The following is a 17,438-nucleotide window of genomic DNA, read 5'->3' on the forward strand; positions in this document are numbered from 1 at the left end:
ATATTATATTATATTATATTATATCATATTATATCATATCATATTATATTATATTCCTTGAGAGCAGGGACTATTTTTCTATTCTTTGTTATCTCTAGAGTTTAACACCGTGCCTGACACATAGTAGGTGCTTAATAAATACTTCTTGACTTGACTTTATTGTGTGATGCAGCATCCTTCCCTCTTCTAGGAATGTTGCTTCTATAAGATTATCAAAATGTTCACTATTCATCCCATAGGGTTATCGTTACAACAATCTATAACCATATTATGGAAATGTAAGTTCTTAGTAAGAAAGAACAGCTATTTCCTAGCAGAGTTGTTTTCAAGATAAGAGAATATAATATTAGAATTGGAAAGGATCTTGGGAGCCATCAGATTCAACTTTTCATACAGGGAAACATTTATGTTGGTTTTTTTGGTGCATGCTGCCATATGACCCAGTACAATGGAAGTTTGGAGTATAAAGACTAGTTCATTTTTGCCTTTGTCTCCATCACCTGTGACATAGAAGACAGTGTGCTTGTTCTGAAGTCAGGGAGAACTGAGTCAAAGTGTACCTTGAATATTTCTTAGCCCAGTAGGAGTGTAGGGTGGATGTTGGCTTTGGAACCAAAGGAACTGGATTTGAAGGTTAGCACCATTAACTTAATTCCTGTGTGACCTTGGACAAATTTCAGTGTATTGGTTCCTGATTTCCTCCTCTGTAAAATGAGTGGGTTGGACCAAATCAGTGATTCCCAAAGTGGGCGCTACCCCTGGTGGGTGCTGCAGCAATCTAGGGGAGCAGTGATGGTTACAGGTGCATCTTTCCTATTAATTGCTATTAAATTTTTAAAATTAATTTCCAGGGGGCTAAGTAATATTTTTTTTTCTGGAAAGGGGGCGGGAGGCCAAAAAAGTTTGGGAACGACTGGACTAAATAAACCCTGAGGTCCCTTCCAGCTCTAAATCTATGATCCCCTGACTCCCTAATTAAGGCTCTGTCTAGCCATGTGATCCTGAGTTTTGGGCAAATCTGGAAGAAATGTTTACTAATTTACAAATATCTTTCAATCTCCATCAGTGGAAGAATTTTACTGTGATAATGAATTTACAGATTCTTGAAGCATTAATGATATATTCCCAAAACCTGTCACAGTTGACTAAACTGTGACTAACTCTAAACTATCCAACTTCTAATTCTTATAGGTTCCAGCAAGATGTAGAGGTTTGCCTAAGGTACTTAATGAATCCCCGCTTAAATTGAACTGAATGTCATTGAAGAAAGGATGTATCAAAATGCTGGAAGCATCTGAAATTTTGACTTGAAGCATTGGAATGGACCTTGGAAATTATCTAGTCTGGTTCTCCCATTTTATAGACAACAAAACTGAGACCCAGAGAAGGTAATAAATTTGTTAAAAATCGAAAAGGGTAGGAGCATGAATCATGTAACCATGTTAAAAATGAACATTAATAAATGTTAAAAAAAAAAGAAAAAAATCAAAAAGGCACAAAATGATAGAATTAGGATTTGAATCCAGATTTGTTGACTCTAAATACAGTAGCATTTCTAACATTTCTCTGGCTCTGTTATCATAAACAAACAAAAATAAAAAAAATACATCTCAGAATTTAAGATGGGATTCTATTTTAGGACTGCTAGAAGCAAAAAGTAGACTACTGAACAAAATTATTGTTGATTATGTTGAATGTACTATATGAGGGACCGTCCATTTTCTAAACTATCCAACTTCTAATTTTATAGGTTCCAGCAAGATGTAGAGGTTTGCCTAAGGTCACAGAGGTAGTGAGTGATGATCAGAATTTGAACCCAAGTCCAAATGGTACCAAAGCCGGCACTCTTCAGAGAGTATGACTTCAGGGACATTATTTTTTAATAATAACAGTTATCATTTATATAGCACTTGAAAGGTAACAGACTGCTCTACAGATTATTTCTCATTCTTCACAACAACACTGGGAGGTAGGATTCAAACTCAAGTCTTCCTGACTCCGAGTTCAACATCCCATCCATAACAGCACCTAGCAATCCCATTTATGGGCAAGCTCAAGGATCAGAAAGACAGACCAGGAACCACAGGGCAAGAAAGTAAATGTGGAATGGGCAGAAAAGTAGAGTTAAATACTACCTGGGTCCTGGGGGAGGGCTTTTTACCACCTGAGGGAAGCAAGGAATGTTGTCTAAAGAGGCTGTTCGTGTTGAGGAGGAAGTCACCAGGCAGAAGAACCTTATTTATAAGCTTCAGAGGAAATCTGGTTCATATTAAGTTCACATATTAATTACAGAGAAGCTACAAATCTCCTTTGAGGATCATATACAAAGAAGACATGTTTAGCATCTTATTCAATTAGAAGAGATCCTGGGAAAATGTTGACATAAGGATGTAACAGGGAGAGCTTGAGATAATTATAACATATTTATACAGAGCCTCGACAAATTACAAAGTGCTCTCTTCCATCCCATGAGGTAGACAGTACAAATACTTTGCCAGGGTGTAGAACTTCTTCCACCTATGCTGACCGCAAGCCATCCAGTTTTAGTTGTTATAAAAGAGTCCTAGAGAATTGTTTGAGGTGCATTGAGGTTACCGGACTTGTCCAGGGTCCCATAGCCTCCAAGTGTCAAGAGGTAGAATTTGAACCCAGGTCTAGCTGACTTCAACCCTTGCACTTAATCAGCAGATTACCAGCCTTTGAATCAGAGAATCAGGAAGTTATTATGTCCTTTGGTACTCAGTAGTTCTCTAATTGACTTATGCATGTTAATTTGTCACCCAATTTTGTCAGCTCAATTGTAAGCAACTTGAGGGTGGGGAACATCTCTTAGCCTTCTGGGTACTGGGAAAGGAGGGGAGAGGAGGGCAGGGGAAGCAAGGAGAAGTGATCTTCCCTGGTAATTTTTCTGTGCATTGATGGCAGGGACTTAGTTGAAGGAGTGGGGTAGCTAGGAGGAAAGTGGACTCAAGAAGACTCTTCTCCCTGAGTTCAAATCTGGCTTCAGAAACTAGCTATAGATCCTGGACAAGTCACATAATCTTGTTGGCCTCAGTTTCCTCACATGACAAATCACTCCAGTATCTTTGCCAAGAAAGCCCAAATGGAGTCACAGAGTGACAAACACAACCCAAAATGACTGAATGACAACAGCTAAAGTCAATCCAGGTGCCAGCTGGGGAAGCTAGTCTTGACTTGGGAGACCACTGACCTCTTATAACGTACATGGCTAGTGGACTAAATATTGAGACAGCTCTGGATTAGAATCTCAATAGTCTACTTTTTTTTTTTTTTTGCTTCTTTTTTTTTCTATTGAGAAGTTAACAACGGCACATTTTTCAACCCAACCAACCTCAAGCTAACTTGATTTTTTTAAGCTAAAGGAGAGTTTAAATCTTATAATAAATGATATTTAGATAATAATACCCTAGACATTATAAATATGTTATCTCATTTGAGTCTCCCATAGGCAATAATGATATTAGTATCACCATTTTACAGGTAAGTTTCAGAGAGGGCACGTAATTTGTCTATGGCCATACAACTAGAAAATGTCAGGGATAGTATCTGAACCCAGGTCCCTCCTGGTTCTAAATCTATCACTGTTATATCCAATTGTCTCAATCCATCCTCCCACCCTCAAAATATATTTTTCAGAGGAGGAAAAGAAGGTCAGAGAAGGATAATAAATTGCGTTAATAATTATGAGCAAGCATGAGATTTGAATCCAAGGCCTTTGGACTCCAAGGTTCCTCCCAGAGAATCAAGCTATAGGACTGTCTTCTTTTTCCCTTGGATCTTTGGCTGCAGGAATAACTTAAATGTCAACCTAGCTAATATTTTACACTAAGAACCTGAATCTCACCAGGCACTGCTCATTAGGTAGATTCTCAGCTCTCTAAACCACCTAGGGATTTCCAAGTTTATTGGGGTTTCTTAGGGACTTGAACTTTCTCACTTATCCATCTCTAATGGGATTCATTAAACTGGCATTCCCTTGCTGTACACTTCAAAAAAAGAAGCTTAATTCCTTGGAAATAATAATAATAATAATAATAATGACCAAGAAATCTCTGTCCAAAAAAGACCAAATCTTCTCAGACCCAGTAACCTGAATTCAAGTGAGGTGAAACAGAAAAACAAAGAATTTCAAGGTTAACAAATGTTGAGCTATTTACATCAACAGCATGATACATTTGGCTGTGCCACTCCTTCTCCCAAGCTCCCATTCCAGTACTCACCTCCTTGAGCCAGAGAAGTTTGGGAGGCTGCATTTCCACAGACATCGCCCCACCAACAAATTTCAGAACTTGATGCCCGGTTCTGTTGATCCTCTCTACTTGACTAGCTGCACGGTGGTCCATCCACATGATGATGTTTCGATTGGAGTCCCCTGATTCAGGAGGACACAGAGACAATGAGAGAGGTGGAGAGAGAGAGACAAGACACAGAGGCAGAGAGAGAGAAGGGGAGAGACAGACAGACAGAGACAAAGAAAGACAGACAGACAAAGAAGAAAAAGAGAGATAGAGGCAGAGACATATAGACACAGAAAGAGACAAATAGGGAAGTAGAGATAATCAGTGTGAGAGACAGAAATATGAGGGGAAAAGTAAATGAAGAAAGGCAGAGAAGTCAAAAAAACAGAGTAAGAGACAGAGTCCTGTTCAATCAAGCAAGGATTTGTCTGAGCACCTGTGTATAATCAACCAATTAACAAGCATTTATTAACCCCTAGCTAAGTGCTAGATATAGAAAGGCAAAAAAAAAAAAAAAAAACTAACAAACAACCCAAAAAAAAAAACAACTTTGCCCTCAGGGAGCTTACACTCTAATGGGGGAGATAACGTGTATATAAACTGGTATCTAAAATCTAAGTCCAGAGTGGATTGAGGGTTATCTCAGAGTAAGGCAGAAGCCATTCTGGAGGTCTGCAAAGGCCAACTAGAAAAGGTTAGATTTGATTTGAGACTTCAAGGAAACTAAGTCAGAAAGAAGACCCTTCCAGGTATGGGGAACAGCCAGGCTGAAGGCATGGAGATAAGAAATGGAGATCACAGCATAAGAAGGAGATTGAGGAGGCCAGTGTGATTGGGCCACGTTGATGGAGAGAGCCAAGCAGTGGCGTGAGCTCAGATAGAAACAGGGGCCCCCAAACCGTCCTGATCCATCCTTGTGGGCCTACACACTGACTTAGTTTTAAAGTGTAGCATTGTCTAAGTTTTATCCTCTTCTGGTTTCTTTTGTTTATCTCAGTTATCTCTCAATGACGCTTTAGTCTGCTTTGCGCCATGTTGGGGTGTGCTGTGTGTTGCCGGCAGTCCAAGGCTGGCGTGTTTAATATCTCTAGAAAACAATACGACATTGGAGATGCCAGTTCTTTTCCAGGCAAGGGAAATTCAAGGATGAACAACAAGATAGTGGTTGCCCTCGGGGAGTCTATACTCCAATGGGATAGTCAGGGCATGGACCCAAGTAGGGATGATACCAAGCAAAGTTTACAAAAGGGAAGGCAGAGATCTAAGGACCAGGCCAAGAGGATTCCGGAGAGAGGGATCACCTTCAGCTGGGAGGAAGAGAGAGCGCACATTGGACCTTCAAGCCCTGAAGGATTCCAATAGATGGTCCATGTAGAAGGAGGGAATTCCAAGCAGATGGGATGGCCAACATGAATGCTCCAGGGTGGGAAGATGGAGGAGGAAATGGAGTGGACGTAGTTGCTTGTTGTCTCCCCCTTTAGACTTCCAGCTCCTTCTTAGTTGACTGACTGTTAGCTGGGTTGACAGGGAAAATTGATTTCATCACAGTGAGGGTATGAAATGAGACTACAAAGGAAGGCTGGGCACAGACTGTGGGGGCTGTGAAGACCAAGCTTAGGAATTGCTGGTTTCTACTTGAAGCAAGAAGGAGCCTCGCAGTATCTCGGTTTACTGAGAACTCAAAGGTCCCATTGAGAGTTCATTCAGCTTTAAAAACCTCTAGGGCTGAGGATCCTTGGCAGGGAGTAGCAGTGGGGAAGGGGACCCTCGTCCCCCTCCACTGCTACGGCAGCCTAGTCAACCTTTGGTCAGCGCTAGTGAATGAGGGCAGGCCAAGAGTCAGGAAAACTCATCTTCCTGAGTTCAAATCTGACCTCAGATAATACTAGCTGTGTGATCCTGGGCAAGTCACTTAAACCTGTTTACCTCAGTTTCCTCATCTGTAGCATGAGCTGAAGAATGAAATGACAAACTATTCCAATATTTTTGCCAAAAACAAACAAACAAACAAACAAAAAAGACCTCCAATGAGGTTATGAAGAATGGAAAACAACTGAAAATGACAACATTTTTCTGACATTAAACCTAAATGTCTCTCTGTACCTCCCCTCTCATTGCTCCTTATATTGCCTTTGTAACCAGGCAGAACAAGGCTAATCTCATGTCCTACTCTGAGAACCAGGATCACATCAAAGTCCTCTTTCTGCTAAATCCTGTTTATATCCATAATCCTTTGTCTTCCCTTCTCCTATCTAAAGCTCCTTAGCCTCATCTCATCAGCATGAAGGCTGTTCAGGTCCCCCAGAACCTTCCCTCTGAGATTACCTTCCATCCTTCTGGTTCAAGGTATCTTTGACACACACTGTTGTTAGATTATTCTCTTCCCCCATAAGACAGTGAGCTCCTTTAGGGTAGATACTGTCTTTTTGCTTTCCATTCTCTCTCCAGTGCTGGGCACACACAAAGCTGGGCACATGGGAAGAACTTAATGCTTGTTAACTGGCTGATTTCAGCCTATCGAGGAATATCAAGACCTTTCACTGTGCTGTTCACCCTCCTCTTCAGCAACTCTTCCTAAAATGTGGTACCCAGAACTGAGTGTCATATTTTACAAGGGCAAATCCATAGGGCAATCTGTCTCTTAACATTGCATTCCCTTTCTAGGATACCAAATCATAATGCAAGTGGGGATTGATGCTCCAGAGATCTCCTGATCTCTCTTTTTTTTTGGAGGGAGGAGGATTTTTCTAGCCATAATGCCCCCATCTTGTTCTAGGGCTCAAAAAATCAATTTTTTAAGTGTAAAGCTTTCCACCTCCCTGGACATCCCTGATTTTTCTGTTTCCCTCACATCCAATCAGTCACCCATCTGTGAGTCATCTCAAGTCTACCTGCACAGAAACTCTCACATGTATCCCCTTCTCTCCCCTCCCACAGCCACCAGCTGAGGTCAGGCCCTCAATGCTTCTCATCGGGACTACTGAGACAATTTCCGAACTGGTCTCTCACGCTCCAGCCTTCCTTCTTCCTAATCTATCGGTCACACAGCTGCCAAACTGACCTTCTCAAAGGCCTGCCCACAGGCCAAGAAACTCCAGGGATTGACTCTTGCCTCCATTAGGCATTTAGGCATTATCCAACCCTCCTAATCCATTCTACCACACATTATTTCCCAATGTATGTTCTACGTGTATTCAAACGACCATTCTTACTCTTCCTTGAACACGATATTCAAAGTCTCACCTTCATTGTTTTGCATCTACCATTCATCACTAGCAGCATCATCATCATCAACATCATCATCATCATCATCATCATCATTATCATCATCACTAGAATTTATATAACTCTGTAAGGCTCACAAAACATTTTACAAATATTCTCTCATTGTATCCTTATAAAAGCCCTGAGGAGTAAAGGCTATAAGCATGATGCCCACTTTCCAGATGATCAATCAAACTGGGAGAAAGGTTAAGTGACTTTCTCAGGGTCTGTCACATAGCTAGTAAATATCTGAGGCTGGATTTGAATTCAGATCTTCCTGACTAGTGGCACAGAGTTCCTGCGAGTACACTGTGCCTTCTAGCTGCCTTATGCCTTGTATACACACATTCTTTATCTCTGCCTTAAAATCCTTAGATTGCTTCCAAGCTCAGCTCAAATCCTCCACCTCCTCCATGAAGCCTTTCCTGTTCCCCCAGCCACCAGGGCCTCCCCCACCCCAAATTACCTTCTCTTCACTCAGAATAGATTTTACATTTATTTGGGCTACATGTTGTCTCCCCCAGCAATCTGAGCTTTTTCTTTTTGCCTTTGGATCCCCAGTTCCCAGAATGGTTCCTGGGACTTAATAAATGCCTAATTAATAACTGCATTGATAGATTATGTCTATTAGATTTCATCTTCCTGGACATGACCCAGAATTCTTGATTTGTAAGTTCTCGTAACCACAAGCCATGAAGGCTTTGGAGCAGGGGAGGCTTGTTGTCAGATTCATTTATTAAAGAGAGGAGACAGGAAAGGGAGAGGGAGGGAGGCAAGGAGGGAGGGAGAGAAGGGAGGGGAGCCAGGGAAAGAGACAGAAATGTAAAGACAAACCAAGACAAAGAGAGATGGGGACATGCAGGGAGAGAGGAGAGACACAGGAGTGGGGAGAGAGACAAAAAAGAGACAGAGATAGACAGAGGGAAACAGAGAGGAGAGGGAGGGAGAGGAGAAAAAGAAAGCCAGAGGGGGAGGTAAAGGAAGGAGGAGGAGGAGAGAGATAAAGATCCATCTCAGGACTGTAGCTATAAATTTCCAGCTGTTAAGGAGTGTATAGACTTTCCTATAGATTTATAAATGTCATGAGCAGTAAAAATGAAAGAATGATTGAGGGTCATAAATGCATTTTACTTAAAACTCCTGTCCTGTTTGGAACCTACTTGCTGGCTCCCTAACCAGCCCCAGGGATCCTGCTCCTTCTGGCTGGAGGCCTCTCCTCAGCTAAAGGCCATCTGAGATCTACCAACATTCACTAGTGCAATGCCTTTAAAAATAACAAGCACAACAGATTGCCTTCCTTCTCCGATATGTTAAACTAGGAAAACTTACTTTAGGGTTAGAGAAACTGAAGTGAGGCAGTCAGGATCAGCTCCCCTTGGCTTTGTCTCTTCAAAGCAGGACAACTTAACACACACACACACACACACACACACACACACACACACACACAGAGCCTGGCCCTTTGATTGGACAAAATCTGAGTTTTGGCAAGTCTGGGCGCCGCCTGCTCCAGATCTGACAACCCCCCTCCAAGTGGCCCCCCAGTTGCCGTTAAAGGAAGCGCCTGCCCCTCACTAGGGACCAGCGTCCCTTTGGGAAAGCTCTCATTGTTGAGGAGTCACTGTTGACCCCCAGCCTCCCCTGTGTTCTTTCAGGCTTCTCGGTGCTGTTTGTCGGATCCCATGGGGCCGAGCACACGTCTCACCCTTCTCTCCCAGGATGCCCTTTCAAAGACTTGAAGGCATCTACCCCAGCTCCATGGAACTTTCTTGTCTCCAAGCTAAATAACTCCACTTTCTCGCATTGATCCTCATCTGACATTCGCTCAAGGCCCTTCCCCATCCGGGGGGCTCTTCTCTGGACACCGTCCCATTTGGCAATTTCTCTGTGTCTGAGGAGCTACCATTGCAGAAACCCCTTCGATGGATAGAGGCTGACCACTGCTCTGCAGTTTGTACTCTGAGAAAACTTCCTGGGCCACTTGAGGGTTAAGTGACTTGCCCAGGGTCACACAGTCTGTGTCAGAAGCCATGATTGACCTCAGATCTTCCTGACAATGAAGCCAACTCTATCCACCACACCATGCATTGTTCAGTACAGTGTTTCAAGAAATTCACTTCAGTCCAACAAGCATTTAAGTAGTTACAAGGACTAAAAAAGTCATATTCCAAGGGTCCGGGTAAGAGACTGCCCACCCCAGAGCAAATTCATCACCACACATTTGCCAGTGGAGCTCATATCTTACCCAAGGGGGAAGAGGCCATGGAGCGAGTGTATTTTCATAGGGAGCTAGAGCCTGGCCACAGAACTTACTGGTTACGGGAGCTCCCAGAAGAGGAAGAATGCTCTACCAATGCAGATGAGCAACTTCTCTGCAACCTAGAGTCATAGAGAGATGCCTAGGACAATGAAAAGTTAAATGACTTGTATAAGGTCATACACTTAGTATGTATCAGGGATCTTCCTGGCTTTGAGAACAACCCTCCATGCACTACACCACCTTCATACCTTAAAAAAATACAAAATAGTTTCAGATTCTAAACCGTTAGCACTTACAAATTACTCAATATATGTTTTATCTATGTATTTCTCTCTCCATTTGTCCATCTACCCCTCTCTCTCTCTCTCTCTCTATATATATATATATATATGTGTATATATATATATATCTGTCTGTCTCTGTCCATCCATCCATCTGCACTCCTATCTATCTATCCATTCCTCTATCTATCTATCTATCCATCCATCTATCCATCTATCTATAGATCCATTCATCTATCATCTATCTATAGCTCTATCCATCCATCCATCCATCTATCCATCTATCATCCATGTTTTTATCTATCTTTCCATTTATCTATCTCTCCATCTATCTATCTGTCCATCTATCAATCCATCCATCAATCCATCCATCCATCCATCTATTTATCTATCTACTTATATCTATCTATCTATCTATCTACCCAAATGCAGCTGTTTTTGGGTCACAGGGACCATCTGCTGCCATCTTCATTACAAGAGTAGAACATTTTACTAAGACTTTTTGTACTTGGACAAGAGAGCATAATCATCCCTATGAGATGCACTGAGAGGGTGCACAAAGGAACGCTGGATCTAAACTCCGCCTCTCACACTTTGTAGCTATGTGACCACAGGCAGGTCACTGCATCTCCCTGTGACAAGGTCAACCCATTTATGACATGGGTATATGAGAACAGGACTCCCTACTTCTCAGGGGTATTATGAGGCTCAGATGACATATTTTGTGAAAATCAAAATACCTGACCACTCCTTGCCTCAGTTTCCTCACCTGCAAAATAGATATTGACCAGACCTCTGAGGCTGCAGCATAGTATGGTGAATTGCTGTCAAAGTCAAATAAAAACATCAAACATAAGAATCCTTAAAGGTACATATTGACTCAAAAAATCACAAACTAACATTATCCATGTTTTATTGTATTTTGAGTTATTTTATAAGGTATTTTCCAATTACATTTTAATGTGGTTTAGAGGCATTTGGGAGTATTGTGGGCCACATACAACAGCCTGGTTAGTGTTTGACAACTGTGGTATAGTGGAAAATACATTGGATTTGAAAGACCTTGGTTCAAGTCCAACCACAATTACCCACTAGTTTTGTGACCATGGGTAAGTAACAATTTTTAAACCCTTTTTATTTCTGTCTTAAAATCAATACTGTGTATTGGTTCCAAGACAGAGTGGTAAGGGCTAGGCAATGGGGAGTAAGTGACTTTCACAGCTGGGAAATTTTTGTCTGAGGGCAGATTTGAACCTAGAATCTCCTATCTCTAGGCCTGGCTCTCAATCCATCGAGCCACCTAGCGTTTCCTTAAGTAATAATTTCTCCAGACCCCAGTTTTCTCTGCCGTGAAGTGAGATGGCGAGAGAAGATGATCTTTTGATTTCTTGTACTTTTAAAAGTTTGTCCCATGATCCCTTCTAGATATGGGATCCTGTGGTCCTATGTATTGAACATAAGAGTCTGTATGATAGACATTCTTCATCCATTTGGTTTGTCTCGTGTGGATAATTAGGAAAATCTTTTTTGAATAGTAACCCAATGAATGGTAAGGTAGACTGTAGTTTTATGGAGATTGATGCAAACAGCCCAATGCCATCTGCAAATAGGAACACATTCAGTAGAGTCTGTCTACATGTGTTTATACTCTGGTCATCTTCCATGATACTAGAATGAACAGGAGCCTTCTCTATGTTCCACTCTTGATTTTCCAAACTTGTTCCACCATATATTCTAACCCTGGAAGTTCACTCTTCCCCTGATTTTCAAACCCTGGAAATTCTCTCTGCCCTCATGTGCCCTCCCCTTTCTTCCCCAAGTCCCCAATTCATGGAAAGTACCCAGGACGGCCCTGATTTCATTCTTCCCTGAGCTCCACTTCTGAATCTTTGGGCTTTCTCCACCCTCTCTCCACCCCATCCCTTTCAGCTTCCTTCATGCGTCATGTTCCTTCCAAAGAGTTTAATTAAGCTCCTTGAAGGCATTTTCTGTCTTTCTGCATCTATTTGTAGTGCCAGTGCCTAACAAAGGCTTGTTCACTAAACAGTGGTGAACACTGACTGGTGCCAGTCAGTCAACAAGTATGTACTAAGAGCTTACTATATGCCAGGCATTGTGCTAAGTATTGGGGTTACAGATGTATAAGAAAAAAGGAAAATAATCCCTAACCTGGAGGATTAATCTAATGGGGAGAAGAAAACACTTAAAATGGGGACTGAAAGATGGGAAGAAGAAAATACCTACAAAGAGTCATGGTGGCTAAGTCCAAAAAAGAAGTATGACAGGAATGGACACTTCATCAAGCCAGAGTTTGAAAATTCAGCAACGAGAGAAAGCAAATTTCTCTCTCTGTTTCTGATAATCTGAGGATTGCTAAGCAAAGGCCTTGGAAATCTGTTTGGTCTTGACATGTGCATGGAAGACTTCATTTTGGAGAACCATTAAGGGTATAATTTCATCCACACAGTTGATATAATTTTATAAATCAACCTGCATTAAACACAGAGGGAGCCTGCGTCCTTTACACCCTTTAGTCGGTTGACCTAGTACGTTAGAAGAGGAAGCAGAAGCAGAAGGTGAGGATTAGGGGGCAGCGAGGTGGCTCTTTGAACTCAGAGCCAGGCCTAGAGATTGTAGGTCTTGGATTCAAATTTAACCTCAGGCTCTTTATGGTTGTGTGACTCTGGGCAAGTCACTCAACCCCCATTGCCTATCCTTTACCACTTTTTTACCTTGGAACCAATATATACTATTGATTCTAAGATGGAATTTAAGGATTTCAAAATAGAAGATGAGGATGAGAAATGGATGACTCGAGCCAAATACCCAAAGATCTTCTACAACAAACCCCTGTCACCCAATGTTGATGACTAGGAAAAAGTCAGTTACAGAGCAGATGGACATAGCCGTAATGTTGTGATCAGCTGTTTTAATATTATACTTTTGCTTTCTTTGAATAGTTTGGGAACCAAATATGAAGGAGTTACTATGCAAATTCATAGTGTTAAATTTAGGGAACCAGATTTGTCAAACCAAGTAGAGTGCTACAGGGCATTTGTATTTTACTCTATTTGTCTATTATTTAAATTAATGTCAAGCTTTTGGGACAGCTGGGTAGCTCAGTGGATTGAGAGCCAGGCCTAGAGACGGGACATCCTTGGTTCAAATCTGGCCTCAGACACTTCCCAGCTGTGTGACCCTGGGCAAGTCACTTGACCCCCATTGCCCACCCTTACCACTCTTCTGCCTTGGAGCCATTACACAGAAGTTAAGGGTTTAAAAAATAAGTTAAAAAAAAACCTGACGGAAATGTCTTCTCCACAGGGTAAAACCAGTGATGAGTTGCTTGAGATTCCATTTTATCCTATTGGCACTCTTTCTCCTCCTCACTAGATAAGCCACGGTAAAACACCCGGGCTCAGCTCGGTGACAGACTATCGAGATGGAGGTAAAGCGTTACTTCTATCTCGCTCAGTGATGTGTGTCTTCAGCAGAGTCAGGCTGAGTTCAAGAATGGCGTATTTCAACCCAGAGTCAAAGCCATCCTTCATGGACGCAGCTGCCTCTCCCTGTGAAGGATGGGCCAGAACTTTTATCTTGATTTTTTATTCTTCCCACATCTTTGTGATGAAGGAAAGGTATGAGGGCTGAGCATGGAAGGCCACAATTGCTATGCTAGTCAGTCATCAGCAGCCAATAAAAACGTAAAAAGAAACAGAGGACTGATATTCAGGCAATTAAGCCAAGAGTTCTGTCACTCACACCCTTGACTACCCTCACAACGAACAGCAGCGCCCAGAGCCACCTCCGAGAAGGGAGACAAAACGTGTTTAGCCATTCTGGACGCCTTCTCTAATGGGAGGAAGAGAAGAGGGGACTTAACTGGGATTTTAATGTAACAAACAAAAAATCAATTTAAATAAAAAAAAAAGAAAGGATAGGAGGGAAAAAAACACAGAATGAAGGAAAGGACATTAAACTGAAATCTGAAGAGTGGAAGACCAAAGGTTGAGTCCCATTCCTGCATGTACCAACTGGGTGACCTTAGGCAACTCAATCAACATTTCTGAGCTTCAGTGTTAGAATTGTGGGGCAGCTAGGTGAACTGAAAGCCAGACCTAGAGATGGGAGGATCTGGGTTCAAATTTGACCTCCAATACTTCCTAATTGTGTGACCCTGGGCAAGTCACTTAATTCCTATTGCCTAGTCCTTGTTGTTCTTCTGCCTTGGAACCAATATACAGTAATGATTCCAAGATGGAAGAGAAGAGTTTTTTAAAAAGTGTAATAAACACAGTGGAACAGTGAGTTAATGCAATGATAAAGCACCATTTCTGCATGTGTGTGTGTGTGTGTGTGAGAGAGAGAGAGAGAGAGAGAGAGAGAGAGAGAGAGAGAGAGAGAGAGAGAATGAGAGAGAGAGAGCGCTTGGTGGCACAGTGGATGGAGTGCCAGGCTTTGAGTCAAGGAGATCCAAGTGCAAATCTGACCTTAGACACTTACTAACTGTGTGACCCTGGGCACGTCACTTAATCTTGTGTTCCTCAGTTTCCTTACCTGTAAAATGAGCTGAAGAAGTTAATGGCAAACCACTCTAATATCTTTGCCTAGAAAACCCCAAATGAGGTCGTCATGAAGAGTTGGACATGACTAGAAAATGAACGACAAAAAATATATGTGTGCACATTAATACACATATAGACACATGTACACATATTAAACATACATACATGTGTACATGATATGAATAATAAATAGAATAGAATAAAATAAAATATAGAATAGAAATAGGATAAAATAGAAAATAGAAATTAATAGGATAAATAATAGACTAAAAATAGAAATTGATATCCTTCTATAGATATCTATATGGGAATATTTATTGATATACCTTTTTATATGTTTCTATGTCTGTGCATTCGTAGGTGTGTTTGTCCAATAGATATCTGTACTTATTCCTTTCTATCTCCACTTCCATCTCCATATGCATCTCTAATCTCTTAGGTCTTCTGCCTGGGGCTGGTAGAGAGTCTCCTCCTGGCATCCTCCCCCCTCCGCTTAGAGAGCAGCTTTGTTTTTCCAACATTCTGTGGAGACGGAAATTTGAAACATCAAACCAGACTATTTTGATTTACGACAGGGAGGGGTCTACGGGATGGTGGTTTCTGGAAATCGACAGCAGTGAAAAAAGAAAACGTCAATAAGACATAAAAATAAAAATCGAATCCTTCTCATGGACATTAGCAGAGCTCACTGTTTACAGCAAGGGTTTTGGACCTGGATTCCGTGAACATGTTTTGGGTTTTTTAAAACCTTTACCTGCCGCCTTAGTACCAGTTCTATGACAGAAGAGAGGCAAAGGCTAGGCAGTTGGGGTTAAGCGACTCGCCCAGAGTCACACAACTTCGAAGTGCCTAAGGCCAGATCTGAACGCAGGACTGGTACTCTATCTACTGGGCTCTCCAGCTGTCCCTGTGATAATTTAAAAAATATTTTGATAACTATATTTCAATATAATTAGTTTCCTTTGAAATGTCATGCATTTGATTTAATGTTTTTAAAAATAATCGGTCTAAGAAGGGGCCCCAAAAGCTTCGCTAGCCTGCCAAAGAAGTATATGACACCAAAATGATTCAAAACTCAACAAGGAATCCTCTAATGATCTGAGAAATCCATTGGAGAGAGGGTCTCTTCAGAATCCTTTCTACATTTTTTTTTACATCTTTTCTAAGAAGTACGAGTCAAGAATAAGGCCCAAAGTGGGTTTTAATCCTACCTCTTCTTCAAGCCAGTTATTGGACCCCAGATGATACCAGGCAACTGAGAACACAAATTGCTGGTCTTAACTGACCAGGAATTTCATTAATTTGGAAAATTCTTGGGATGGAACTCTCTCTAGCAATTCACGGCATCATCTCCTCTCCAACCTGGAGTTCCAAAGAGTTCTCTTGGGTATTTAATGGGGAGATGATTTGTCCAGCATCACAGAGACTGCCAGAGCCTGAGTTTTGAACCCAGATCTTTCTGACTCTAAAACTAGCTCTCTGTTCATTCCACCACACTCCAAACAAACAAGGACTGGGAGATAAAGAAATAATGATTGATTGATACAATTATAGTAGTTACTCCCCAAAAGCTAGGTGGAACAGTGGATAGAGTGCCAGGCCTGGAGTCAGGAAGACATCTTCCAGAGTTGAAATTTGGTGTCAAAAACTTACTATCTGGGTGACCTTGGAAAAGTCACTTGAATTTCTTTGTCTCAGTTTCCTCATCTGTAAAATGAGCTGGAGAAGGAAATTACAAATAATTTCAGTATCTTTGACACGAAAACCCAAAAGAGGTCCTCAGGATTGGACATGACTGAAATGACTGAACAACGATGAACAACGGCAGAACACTTCGTGGCTATGTTGCTATTTCCTTATTTTCATGTAATCGCACAATTGACAAATCATGAAGACACATCTGTAGAGGCATAAGTCGCCCAGTCTTTCACTTCTTACCTCTCTTCTGCCACTGACACACACTCCTCCCATTCCCTTCTTTTAGGGTTTCTTTGGAAGCCACTGAAAAATCTGCCTTGCCTTCTCTGCATGTTGGTGCTGAAACTCTCTGTCTATACCGCCATGATACCATTAGGAGGAGCAGAACAACTCAGACTCAGGGCTGGAAGGTCAAGGAAGATGCCTAGCATAAGGCTCCGACTAGAACGTCATTATTTTATTATAGGGAAAAGGAAGCAAGCATTTTTAAGGGTCTACTCTATTCTGGGCAGTGTGCTAAGCATTTTATAAATATTATCTCATTTTATCCTCATAAGAACTATGGGAGAAAAATGCTTTATTATTATCCCCATTTTACAGTTGAAGAAACTAAGACAGAAGGGACTTGTCCAGGGACATACAGGGAGTAAGTGTCGAAGGCAAGATTTGAACTTATTTTTCTGGTTTTGTGAGCAAGTCTGGGAACTGAGCCACCATATGAAGAAAATCTGTTCCAAGTTTGAAAACACTTATAAAGGAACATTACCCCCATCATTATCATCATCAATACCACCACTGACATTTATTTAGCATATAAGGTTTACAAAGCACTTTATAAATATTATAGTATTTGGTCTTTAGGACTCTAGGAGACAGGTGATATTGTTATCTCTGTTTGACAAATGGGGAAACTGAGAATGAGAGAAGTTAATGATTTGCCCAGAGTCACAAAGCTAGTGTATCTGAAGTGGGTTTTGAACTCGTGTTCCTGAATGCAAGTCCAGCCTTCTATCCACTAGACCACCTAGATTCCTTCTGTCCTCAAGCTTGTGTCATATGACAATCATTTGAAAAAAACCAAGGTTGTGTAGCCTAGAGAAGAATGTACAAA

General features: G+C 41.5%; 1 protein-coding gene across 1 annotated transcript in view; it reads right to left on the reverse strand.

Annotated features, from left to right (window-relative positions):
- The window catches only part of FGGY (FGGY carbohydrate kinase domain containing), a 572,506-nt gene that overhangs the window by 516,082 nt on the left and 38,986 nt on the right, over positions 1-17,438 (reverse strand). The window contains exon 4 of the mRNA XM_044673617.1: positions 4,242-4,393. Coding sequence (XP_044529552.1) covers positions 4,242-4,393 — 152 coding nt within the window. The remainder of the gene's footprint in view (positions 1-4,241; positions 4,394-17,438) is intronic.

The sequence above is a fragment of the Gracilinanus agilis genome, chromosome 4, assembly GCF_016433145.1.
Source record: "Gracilinanus agilis isolate LMUSP501 chromosome 4, AgileGrace, whole genome shotgun sequence".
NCBI classification, from domain to species: Eukaryota; Metazoa; Chordata; class Mammalia; order Didelphimorphia; family Didelphidae; genus Gracilinanus; species Gracilinanus agilis.